The 13,454-nt window shown below is 40.7% G+C and overlaps 1 protein-coding gene across 2 annotated transcripts in view; it reads right to left on the bottom strand.

Moving 5' to 3' along the window:
* Window positions 1-3,291: 3,291 nt before the first annotated feature.
* Window positions 3,292-13,454, bottom strand: part of LOC106563431 (neuronal migration protein doublecortin) — a 140,221-nt gene continuing 130,058 nt past the window's right edge. For both annotated transcript variants that reach the window (XM_082958239.1, XM_082958240.1), the window contains 2 exons: window positions 10,229-10,371; window positions 3,292-5,716 (listed from right to left, as the gene is read on the bottom strand). In XM_082958239.1, coding sequence (XP_082814365.1) covers window positions 5,660-5,716; window positions 10,229-10,371 — 200 coding nt within the window. In that variant the 3' untranslated portion in view covers window positions 3,292-5,659. The remainder of the gene's footprint in view (window positions 5,717-10,228; window positions 10,372-13,454) is intronic.

Here is a 13,454-nt window from a genome sequence, read left to right as displayed (position 1 = left end):
TAATTATTCACAAGGGAAATTGTGCTATGCATTGTGTGGATGCTTTATATCTGTTGTGCTTGTGTACAGGAATAACAAATGTTGTGACAGTGTTCACAAAGAACGAACCAGGGACTGAGACAAAGCAGATCGTGTTTTCTTTGTAATCACATTTATTTATTTGTGATCTTTTTATAGGACAGCAATGTTCACAAAAATGAAAGCTTCGGATTTTAATTTCAAGCAGTTTTGATCTTTACATTGTATAGCTGTGTCCATATAAGGACCATAGAAAACCCCTACCTAACCCAATATTGGTACATGCATTAATGTACTAAGCATGCAATCTTACTTAAAAAAAAATCTTACTTAGAAATGTTTAGTTTTACAAAGATAAATTATTTTTTTAAGACAAAACTCACCAGAACTAAATGGACATACATCCTCTCAGCAAGACACACATGTTGAATTCTATCATTTTGCAAACTATCCTCTAAACTACAGAACCTTTGTTTCTTTGCCTTCTAAAGTCTATAACAGTAGAAATATCCATGTGCAAAATGAATATCTCACAAGAAATATTCATTTAAACAAAGGCCAAAAAGTGGGCATGACTGAGAATCGTCCACATGGACAGCCAAATAATCAACACATGAGATGGAGTTCAGACAATCATGATTATGTTTTTCTGTGCTATGAATAATCAGTAATGACCACAGATTTATAATCCATGGCTGATAGGGGATGATTTATGACTGTTTATTTTGTTTTTGACATGCCTTCAAAGGTAAACTGGACTTTGCGTTGTTCCAAATAATACATACAAACATTGTTAGTTACTTAGCTACATTATCTAAGAAATTAACCATTGTATCAATCTGTTTATTATTCTTGAGTAAATATTGTAGCTCGTTTCTTTGCAAACCCACTGATGATAGTATTGGTTATTCATCAGAACGTCCTTGAATACAGTACTGTAGACTAGAGTGTAAAGGTTTGAATGGTCCTCTATTAGGAGATTCCTAGACTAGATGAGAAATCAAAGGTTTGAACGGCCCTCTACTAGGAAACTCCTAGCATCATGGTAGAATGTAGAGTAAGGACCTATTTACAGATTTGCCCAAGTGCCCTGTCCATTTCCAATAGACTTTGTCATATTGTGTGTGTGTGTGTGTGTGTGTGTGTGTGTGTGTGTGTGTGTGTGTGTGTGTGTGTGTGTGTGTGTGGGTGTGTGTTTGGCTTTACTATCCTTGTGGGGACCAGAAGTCCTCACAAGCATATTAAAACAAGGAAAATTAATTTAGCCTGTTCCCACAAGCAAAAAAGGCTGTTTTAGGCTTAGGGGTAGGTTTAGGGTTACAATTAGGTTGAGGGTTGGAATTAGGGTTGGGGGTTAAGTTTAGGACTATGGTTAGGTTATGGGTTAGGTTTAGGGAAAATAGAATTTTGAATTGAAATCAATTGTTTGGTCCCCACAAGGATAGTAAAACAAACGTGTGTGTGTACAAGCATGTGTGTATCTATGTGTGGGCAATAGTGTGGGCAATAGTCCTGTATCCTTCATAGGGTTGACCAACTCTCAGCAAAAGTGCCAGAGTTTATTTATACCTGTAATATGTTATATTCTAGTGGATGAATGACATGAATCTGTATTGAATTATATAAGGTACACAGTAATTGTGGATGTTTTTAGCCCATACAGGTGGCTGGGTGCATGTGTTGATAAATGCTTTATCTTAGGATTGTCTTATTGCAGTTTTGGTTGCACTCTCCCCAGTAAAATATGAGTAACAATGAAGATATACTGTAGTAAATATGATGGATTTAGGCAGATTTTGTCTGTCTGTATGGATGCATTTACTACCAGAAAATAATTGACATGCTACTCTCTCTCCACATACCATCTTGGACACTGCTCTTCAGAGAGAAAACATGTCTTCCAGTCGCCCTGGTATGTTTTACCAGAGGAACCCATACAGAACAGCAGCAGTTATTTAGTGCTTGGCTGTGTTTCCAGCAGGTCTACTAATGTGCCACGGTCACAGCTGCATTGAAAGCAGTGTAAACGTGAGGGGAACTCCCCAGTAGTGTACATCGCAATGAATTCCCCAGACACCCCTGTTTATACTGGAGATTCGTGTTTACTGTTGAGACTCCGTGTTTCCATGGCAACGGAGACAGACAAAATGGTGAGTTCTCTTGAACAGAATAGAAATACAGCGTTTCTCACACTGTGGTACTGCTTGTGGCATTCCTTCTATATAACCATGTTATTTTTTACTCATTGTTATGTGTTATTCACTGTGTATTTATTCCTCATGTCACTATTTCCATTTGTTTATCTTTCATTTGGAATTCTTGGAACAGGACCCGTAGTCATTTCACTGTTAGTCTACACCTGTTGTTTCCGAAGTATGTGACAAATAACATTTGATACGATTTTTTTGTAGCTCTTGATGTCTCTACATATCTATGAACCTTTGCATCTCTTTCAGACTTCCCCCTACCACAAACACACATGCATCTGCACACAGACACCCACACGCACAACAAAATACACCCATGTGCAAGTCATTCTGCTGAGCACTACCAACGGACATATGAATAGGATACAACTGTATTTTTACCATGGCAACTTAAACATCATTTTTTTTACTTGCTGTTTCAAATGGGGGTGATATGATCATCACTTAAAATTCCTTCCAAATTCACCCAAGCTTGCATGTCTCTAGAATACAGCTAAGAGGAGCTAATGCTAATATTACACAGAATTCACCCAAGCTTGCACGTCTCTAGAATACAGCTAAGAGGAGCTAATGCTAATATTACACAGAATTCACCCAAGCTTGCACGTCTCTAGAATACAGCTAAGAGGAGCTAATGCTAATATTACACAGAATTCACCCAAGCTTGCACGTCTCTAGAATACAGCTAAGAGGAGCTAATGCTAATATTACACAGAATTCACCCAAGCTTGCACGTCTCTAGAACACAGCTAAGAGGAGCTAATGCTAATATTACACAGAATTCACCCAAGCTTGCATGTCTCTAGAATACAGCTAAGAGGGGCTAATGCTAATATTACACAGAAGAATCTACTGCAGCACAAGCTGCTTTGTTCACTAGCCTAATAACGGTCAAAAACAGCTAGAAGGACTGTCGTGATTTCAACATGATTTATGGATATGACTATGTGTGGATATTGATGTATGGTAGTAGTGTGAATAAAACAATGAGACAGAAGTGTAGAACTGTGTTGCTCAGTTAAGACTGAGCTAACAGCCATCACTGGAATACAGCCAGAGGGAGAGGTGGAATACAACTCTTTTAATTGCAAAAGGGAATTGATTAATACATAGAACGAAGCACTGAAACAAGCCACTGTGACATTGCAAAAAACACCATCAAAGACATTGTACATTTCCCAGTAACCCAAGTCATAAAGAGAATAATACATTTGCACCATGATAAAGTTATCCTGGCAGTCTACAAACAATGAGTTTACACTGCGCTGACCGCAGCGCTACAATTCAAGACATTTAAAAATGCTTTACAGTTGGTTAACAAAGAACAAGTCTTAGTTTTCCTCTTTATTCTTTTTTTTATCAAAAAAAAAGGCACCACTGGAGCTGAGAGGTGTTGACCTCCTGTCTTACATGGTGACTGCAGCTTCACACAAAACAACTGACACAATGTTAAGCTGAAGAAAATCTGGGGCAAAGACAAAAGATATCAAACAGCTGGTGAGATAAAGTAGAACTGAAATGTCCACATAAGAAAAACAAACTCTTAAGGTTTTATTTTACACAGTGTTGATTCCCAGACGGTGTAAAAGTGGACCTGCAGTTGGACTAGCTGTAGTGCTGACATCACAATGACATCACCCGGCAGAAGGAGGGTGGGAGGAGTCTAGTTGCTGCGCTGCTCACTTCGGTCCAATTTAGCTGATTATTTTTGCAGAGTCAGGTAGATCCAGAGAGAGGTGCACACTGGATCACCTGGCATACGTTATACATAGTCTGTCTACCTAATAGACTAGTATGTCACTATTCCTTGCGATGACTGCCACAGAAAAATGTCCCTGTATGCCTGCACCAATTCACTTTTCATTACACAATGTGTCCATCAGATTTAATTGGACATTCTCTCCAGGAACATGACATTATTATAACCATTCATGTGTTATTCTTCAAGAAAAGGAAAATCAGCTATTGTTTTAGACATATACGTATATTACTTTTAACATCATTTTATCAACAATAAAATTAGACTTTTTTTTTTAGAACAAATCCAAAAATGCAATTTCCTCCTATCTAAAAACTTTGTATTCAATCATTAAGCACTAAGAAAAAAAGAAACAAGATTTAGCCATGCAAAATGTGAGAAGCTCTACTTATTGTTTTTCTATGCTGGTGAAAATCTATTTCCCCTATATGGACATGGTCTGGTCAGATTGGACTAATGGGAGGTCCAAGTAACATACAGACAGTACATGTAGCCTACACGTATGACTCTACTGGGGCATTACAGATTATCTACATTTCAGATTTCCACGTTGCTCGTTTATTCAAAACTTGCCTCATTATAGTACACCTGGCTTTATCACATGAACATTAAAGTCTCCTTAGAATCAGTTTGAAAAAGGAGTAAAGATAATCATGCTAAAATAGACTTAAAAATCCTAAACCCTTTTTTAATAAAAAAAGATGTGCTTGTTTGTTTTAAAAAAAGGGCCACATTTTCTGGCTTTGGTTGGTTGGTTGGCTTCTACACACTAAGAGGACTTCCCCCCCCCCCAGTACTCCTACTCTAACGGTTTCAGAGCTTCTTGGCTCCTGTGCCTTGCAGTTTTCTTCCCCTCATAGATAGATGAAAAACATGTTATGTTGATTCAACGTTTGGCAGACATTGTATTGACGTTCGATGGAAGCATGAATGTTAGGCCTTAGCTGGGATGTAGCGATGGCTATACACAATATTTACAGCAGATGAAAAGGACATTCACCTCTCATAGCTAAAGAGCCTTCCCCTAAAAATGTTCATGACTTTAACACCTTGAACCATAGCACAGAAAGAGAGATGGATACAGAGGGACATTATTAAAACTTTGACTCAAGTCTGACGACTACATCCCTGGATAAATACTCCATTTGCTGCTTGGAATTGTTCACTTGAATTTGGAAAATGTGTTTGCACTATATCAGAATGCATGGTTTTCAAGTTAAAAAGACACTGTAGATATATTGTGGGAACTGCCTTTTTGAAATTGCTTGTAAATAAATGATGTGCTCTCCTTTGAAAGTATAACAATAAACATGTAATAGTGAACTTTCACACAATATAATGATTTGGTGAATTTGTTAGAGGCGGTAATTCGTACATCATTGTCGTATACGCCCAGCATATACATTCTTAACAACATAGGATATAAAAACATGATCTAGTCGTGAATTCTCAAGCAGCAAAAGGTGGAACAGCCGTGGTGGCCAAGGCCAGGTAGACAACGCGTGGCACCAGGGAGAGATCAAATGGAGAAGTCGTCCAGGAACACTAGAGGGCGCTGGCCGTTAGTGAAGGTGGAGAGCATCAGAGATACATCTGAGTGGTAGGTAGGCCTGGGTGAGACAGGCAGGCAGCAGCAGCAGCTGACTGACAGACAGAGACAGACAGGTAGGAGACTCTACATAGACTCGCCAAGAGAATCATCATCATCCAGAGATAGGGGCAGGTAGAGATCCTACAGGGAAAAACATGGAGGATCATTATCTGAATGAGCTGGGGCAGGGGGTTTCAAACTTGTCTTGCCCAGGGACCCCCGTCCAGGCAAACCGGCAGACCAGGTATATATTAACAAAAGAATAAATAAACACATCTTGTCTTATCATCAGATAAATGATAATGGCAAGTAGAAGTAATCAACATTTTATCAATTTATTTGGTAGACAGTTTCTTTATTATGACCTCCCCACAGTTCACTAGAAGAGAAAGTGGAGACTAACAGTCTATTAGCTAGAAAGGTGCAGGTATCTTGGCGCCATAGAGAACATTTGCTATAGTAAAGCACATTTTGCAATTCTACCCATTTTTCCATGGCGCTGAGAGACAATTTTGATGTTTTTAAAGCTAATTTCCTGCAATTCTATGCATTTTGCCATGGCTACTGCGGTGTTCCTCTGCGGAAACGTAATAAAATAATATATGGGCTTGTGCCCTGAAAGCCCAGATTTTGGAATTTTCGATTCTCCCTGACAAACCATGTTTCCATCTACAGTTTTTATTCGAGTCAAGTCATACCGTATGAAAAAAAATAACGAGAGTTGTGATGGAAACAGGAACGGTCGGTCCAATTTCATAACATGGGGGATCTTTTGTGACTAACTATTATTATACATGTTTTGCTTTAATATTGCAGACACAGTGCATTCAGAAAGTATTCAGACCCCTTGACTTTTTCCACATTTTGTTTCATTACAACCTTATTCTAAAATGGATGAAATAACCCTCCCCCTCACCAATCAACACACAATACCACAAAAACAGTTTTTTGCACCTTGGCAGCAATTACAGCCTCAAGTCTTCTTGGGTATTAACCTACAAGCTCGGCACACCTGTATTTGAGGAGTTTCTCCCATTCTTCTCTGCAGATCTTCTCAAGCTTTGTCAGGTTGGATAGGGAGCATCGCTGCACAGCTATTTTCAGGTCTCTCCAGAGATGTTCAATCGGGTTCAAGTCCGGGCACTGGCTGGGCCACTCAAGGACCTGTCCCAAAGCCACTCATGCATTGTCTTGGCTGTGTGCTTAAGGTTATTGTCCTGTTGGAAGGTGAACCTTTGCCCTAGTCTGAGGTCATGAGCACTCTGGAGCAGGGTTTCATCATCTGTACTTTTCTCCATTCATCTTTCCCTCAATCCTGACTTGTCTACCGGTCCCTGCTGCTGAAAAACATCCCCACAGCATGCTGCTGTCAACACCATGCTTCACCATAGGGATTGTGCCAGGTTTCCTCCAGACGTGACGCTTGGATTCAGGCCAATGAGTTCAATCTTGGTTTCATCAGACCAGAGAATCTTGTTTCTCATGGTCTGAGAGTCTTTTGGTGCCTTTTGGCAAACTCCAAGCAGGCTGTCATGTGCCTTTTACAGAGGAGTGGCTTCAGTCTGGCCACTCTACCATAAAGGCCTGACTGGTGGAGTGCTGCAGAGATTGTTGTCCTTCTGGAAGGTTCTCCCATCTCCACAGAGGAACTCAAACTCTGTCAGAGTGACCATCGGATTCTTGGTCACCTCCCTGACCAATGCCCTTCTCCCCCAAGTTTGGCTGGGCAGCCAGTTCTTCCATTTAAGAATGATGGAGGCCACTATGTTCTTGCGGACCTTCAATGCTGCAGACATTCTTTTGGAACCCTTCCCAAGAGCTGTGCTGCGAAAGAATCCTGTCCAGGAGCTCTATGGACAATTCCTTCAACCTCATGGCTTGGTTTCTGCTCTGACATGCACTGTCAACTGTGGGACCTTATATAGACAGGTGTGTGCCTTTCCAAATCATGTCCAATCAATTGAATTTACCACAGGTGGACTTCAAGTTGTAGTATCATCTCAAGGATGATCAATGGAAACGGGATGCACCTGAGCTCAATTTCAAGTCTCATAACAAAGGGTCTGAATACTTATGTAAATAAGGCATTTCTGTTTTATATTTTAGATTCTTCAAAGTAGCCACCCTTTGCCTTGATGACAGCTTTGTACACTCTTAGCATTCTCTCAACCAGCTTCATGAGGAAAGTTTTTCCAACAGTTTTGAAGGAGTTCCCACATATGCTGAACACTTGTTGGCTGCTTTTCCTTCATTCTGTGGTCCAACTCATCACAAACCACCTCAATTGGATTGAGGTTGGGTGATTGTGGAGGCGAGGTCATCTGATGCAGCACTCCATCACTCTCCTTCTTGGTAAAATAGCCCTTACACAGCCTGGAGGTGTGTTGGGTCATTGTCCTGTTGAAAAACAAATGATAGTCCCACTAAGTGCGTCTCACAAAGACACTGCGGTTGGAACCAAGGATCTCAAATTTGGACTCATCAGACAAAAGGACAGATATCCACCAGTCTAAAATCAATTGCTCATGTTTCTGGGTTGAGAGAATGCCTAGAGTGTGCAAAGTTGTCATCAAGGCAAAGGGTGGCTACTTTGAAGAATCTCAAATATAAAATATATTTTGATTTGTTTAACACTTTTTTGGTTAATACATGGTTCCATATGTGTTATTTCATAGTTTTAATGTCTTCAGTATTATTCTACAATGTAGAAAATAGTAAAGATAAAGAAAAACCTTGGAAGGAGTAGGTGTGTCCAAACGTTTGACTGGTACTGTATGTATGAAATTTGTTTTGATTTAGAAGGGACCATTATCATGCACCTGTATCGAAACAGGGGCAGCGGGAAAAAAATACATGTCATCTATGCACTTAAATAGCAAATGGAGGATGCTTTTCCCAATGGTTTATTTTCATGCCAGCCAGGTAGGCTATACTCCTTGTCACGTCTACTCCCGCTCCTTCCCTCCGGCGTTCGACGTCGCCGGTTTACTAACCACCGGTCCTAGCATTCACCATTACACGCACCAGGCATTCATCATTAGGCACACCTGGACTCCATCACTTCACTGATTACCTCCCCTAAATATGTACTCCCTTAGTCAATACTGTCTGGGGAATGGAACCGTGTGTTTCATGTCTATACGCTACTCGTGTTTGTTATATTGTTCTCTGTTCCGTTTATTATTAAACTCACCAACTGCACGTGCTTCCGTACTCCCAGCGTCTACGTTACCCTCCGGTTGTAAATATAAGCAATGTGCTTAATATCAGGAAAGTTGAGAAATAAATATAGTAGGCCTAGCCTATAGAAAGCTGATGGGATCCTCCTCTTTTTATTAGAGGCCATGACTCTGTTTTCTCACTCAATTGCATAGCCTAAAGAAATGTTGTGCAACATGAGCTCATGGGCTCTCATGAAGTGTTTGATTAGATTTTCTATTACATTTGCATCGATGTCAGAGTGATTAGAGGGGCAATAGAGTGCTGAGTACTAAGCAGTTAGCAAGTTTGGTAGGCTACTAATGACCAGCAGCAGCATCAAAGCTTGGAGAAGCCTAATTATCGTGACTAAACGGTCATGTGGAATTTGACTGCATTCATGACTCGTGACCGCGGTAATATAGTCACCGCAACAGCCCTAGTCCTCCCACTACGACTCTGGAAACAATGCAGTTTATTAGGCTACAGATGAACTAACTTATGATAAACTTCACAGGGTGGGGAAAGTGCACAGTAATCTTAATTATCTTTTCCAATAAATATCGAGGGTCTGATTCTGGTGACATGATGATCGATGCTTGACTGCCGTTTGACAAATAAAAATATTCTCCATAATAATCTCATCATGTAGACAAGCATACCGGCATGGCACACCCTACCCACACTATTCAACGCAACAGTTTTTGTGACAAAACTATCGGTAGAGCTGAAAATTTATTTGGTACATGAAAACTTAAGCGATAAAGTACTTTGTGTGCACACACCACTGCTGGGAAGGTGTATATTTTCTTTATGCGGATTTTTAGAACATTCACATGAAAATCTGTCACCAATTAAGTGGAAACCTAGCTAGTGTCTAGCTTTAATTTGATTGTTAGTTCTCAAAGATGGTATTAATTATTCTTCGATCTGGTTTTGGTCGTTTAAGTTGACAGTTTTCCATCCTGAAAATGGCCGACTAAGACTAAGAATTTTCTATACAGAAAAAAACCTGTAATTGGCTCCAATGACTGTAATTTCCTCCATAATAAATGGGTAGTTCAAGATAGCCATTTATCTACTTCCCTAGTCGGATGAACAGAAACAGCTAGCATGCTAACTGTTCCTGTAGACTTCCAGTCATTACACTAACGCTAGATGGCATTGGCTTGTGAAACTACCTCTAACTTCCTTCATATGGGATGCAGATACATAAAATAAAAATGTTAAAAATCAAAAAAATGTGCGGACTCCCTGAGTACTTCATTGGACCCGTCGATCCTCGTTTGAAAACGTCTGAGCTAGGGGACAGATCCTGTTCAATGAGTTCTGAGCTGAGCTATGGGCTTGTAGGTGAAGTATGAGAGAGATGAAGAGAGAAGGCAGTATAAGGGAGAACAGGGAAAGAGAGAGGGGGAAGAGAGTGAGGGATAGGTAGTGGAGAGGATGGGGTACCTTCTGCTTGCGGTGGATGCCTGGGCTGTTGGGGGTGGAGGTGGGGGACTGCTTGCGGTGGATGCCTGGGCTGTTGGGGGTGGAGGTGGGGGACTGCTTGGAAATTGGGGTAGAGAGCTGGCTGCTGGAGCCCGTCCCGTTGGCTGTGAGAACCCAGACGGAGTGAGAAAGAAAAGGTGTACAGAGAGAGAATAAGAGAGAGACCAGTCAATTAGATTGTGTAAGACCTGTATGCCAGGAGTAATGTCTATCACAGCCAGAAGAGGTCTGGCCATTCCTCAGAGCCCGGTTCCTCTCTGGGTTTTTTCCTAGATTCCTGCCTTTCTAGGGTGTTTTTCCTAGCCACTATGCTTCTACATCTGCATTGCTTGCTCTGTGGAGCAAGCAATGCAAGTTGAGTATCTGTATAGGACTTTATGACAACTGCTGATGTAAAAAGGACTTTATACAATACATTTGATGTATTCATTGAGTGCTTGGCCCTCACTTGGCTGTGGACAGTCTCTTTCTGGGCGGCTGACTGACTGGTCCCTGTTTGTTCCTCCCTGCCGGGGGACATTTGGCCATTACTCTACAGCCCTTTCAGGTTGCTAAGATACCCCTGGCCTAGACAGTGTTTACATCAGAGTGGTGTGATGTCGTAGTTTGTGGAGTAAGACTTTTTAAAAGAGCAAAACTGAATCCTGAAGGAAAGACTAAAACAGATGGCCACTCTCTCTTCCAGGCTGAACTGTAAACGGGTACAGTAGCACAAGAGCAGAGCTTTGCAGATGAAGCCAACTTCAATTCCATAAAGTTCATATCTTCATCCAGATCTAAAATGTCTATTTAACTAAAACCAGAACTAAAAAGCCAAGAATTAATGATATGAAAGCAATGAAGATATGGACTATTCTAGTCCATGCCTATTTCAGAAGATTGGCCTATGGGTGTAGGGTGCTGTAGGGCAGTATAATGGCAAGGAGATGACCTTTTCCTGTCACATACAGCCAACTTTTAGTCTGATTCCAGGCTTTAAATATAAATTGAATAAAAAAATAAGCGCAGGGTGTTACGGAGAGAAGCAGGGGTACACAGAAACATGCATCACAGAAAACCTGGATTTTATTTCAATTGAAGAAAAATAACAAAAATGTGCAACAAAACTAAACAAACAAACAAAACAAAAGCGTGAACAAAATAGTAAAACCCAAACCACCATTGGAGGAGGGAGTTAGTAGGGTTAATATTGGGAAGGTACATAAAAGGGAGCAAGCATGCTGGCAGTCAGGCTTAAGTTTACTACCACCATGATAAACATATAATCAATATACAATAAATATTTTCAGACCAAGCTAAAACAATGAAATACCAAACATAAAACAGTGTGATGATGTCCTTTAAAACCAAACTATTTTGATAATGTGTCTGACTGCAGTGTAACATTGGTGCCTCCATGGAGGCTGTAAAAATCGTTTTCATTGAGACATTTGTCTCATGTTCTCCTGCTCGTGACGTGGCTGCATCAGATCAAATAAAACAGGCCAACACTGGTACCCTCTACCCCTGTCTCTACCCTATGTGTTCCCCCCACCCATCCTGATTCCATCACCCACCCGGGTGGCCACTCTACCCTCATCACAATAAAGAGGCTGTTTAACCTTGGACATTAGAAGGCTTAGTCACTTGGCTGTCCATCTGCTGCCTTTACAAGCCTGGGCCCCACCGGTACGCACTGAAATATTAAACCTAACACTTAATGGAGGTGCACACATTTACGTCAAATAGCCAACGTTTGATCAGTGAGTTCAGTCTGAGCAAGCACCTCACTGTGGAGTGACACATGACCAGGGAGCATGCGACACTAAACCAATCAGTCGGCGTGACACATGTCAGCTAGGAAAGCACCTTAATGGTGTGTGCTTCTCTTAGCCAATGTGTGCACATTACTGGATGAATTGGTGTGAGAATAAAGTGAATAATGGTGCCATCTTGTGCAATCAACCTTTCACCTGTCTAGTGAACCCTCTGACCAATATGATGAGTAAGTAGAACAGGTCTAGTAGTCATAACAGGTTTAGTAGGTATAACAGGTCTAGTAGGTATAACAGGTCCAGTAGGTATAACAGGTCTAGTAGGTATAACAGGTCTAGTAGGTATAACAGGTCTAGTAGTCATAACAGGTCTAGTAGTCATAACAGGTCTAGTAGGTATAACAGGTCTAGTAGGTATAACAGGTCTAGTAGGTATAACAGGTCTAGTAGTCATAACAGGTCTAGTAGTCATAACAGGTCTAGTAGTCATAACAGGTCTAGTAGTCATAACAGGTCTAGTAGGTATAACAGGTCTAGTAGGTATAACAGGTCTAGTAGTCATAACAGGTCTAGTAGTCATAACAGGTCTAGTAGTCATAACAGGTCTAGTAGTCATAACAGGTCTAGTAGGTATAACAGGTCTAGTAGGTATAACAGGTCTAGTAGGTATAACAGTTCTAGTAGTCATAACAGGTCTAGTAGGTATAACAGGTCTAGTAGTCATAACAGGTCTAGTAGGTATAACAGGTCTAGTAGTCATAACAGGTCTAGTAGTCATAACAGGTCTAGTAGTCATAACAGGTCTAGTAGTCATAACAGGTTTAGTAGGTATAACAGGTCTAGTAGTCATAACAGGTCTAGTAGTCATAACAGGTCTAGTAGTCATAACAGGTCTAGTAGTCATAACAGGTCTAGTAGGTATAACAGGTCTAGTAGGTATAACAGGTCTAGTAGTCATAACAGGTTTAGTAGGTATAACAGGTCTAGTAGGTATAACGGTCTAGTAGGTATAACAGGTCTAGTAGTCATAACAGGTTTAGTAGGTATAACAGGTCTAGTAGGTGTAACAGGTCTAGTAGATATAACAGGTCTAGTAGATATAACAGGTCTAGTAGTCATAACAGGTCTAGTAGTTATAACAGGTCTAGTAGGTATAACAGGTCCAGTAGGTATAACAGGTCTAGTAGTCATAACAGCTGTAGTAGTCATCACAGGTCTAGTAGTCATAACAGGTCTAGTAGTCATAACAGGTCAAGTAGTCATAACAGGACCAGTAGGTATAACAGGTCTAGTAGGTATAACAGGTCTAGTAGTCATAACAGATCTAGTAGGCATAACAGGTCTAGTAGTCATAACAGGTCTAGTAGTCATCACAGGTCTAGTAGTCATAACAGGTCTAGTAGTCATAACAGGTCAAGTAGTCATAACAGGTC

This window comes from Salmo salar, chromosome 11 (assembly GCF_965601325.2).
Source record: "Salmo salar chromosome 11, fSalSal1, whole genome shotgun sequence".
Lineage (NCBI taxonomy): Eukaryota > Metazoa > Chordata > Actinopteri > Salmoniformes > Salmonidae > Salmo > Salmo salar.
The sequence above is the reverse complement of the archived record's forward strand: the minus strand, read 5'-3'. Positions and strand labels throughout refer to the sequence as shown.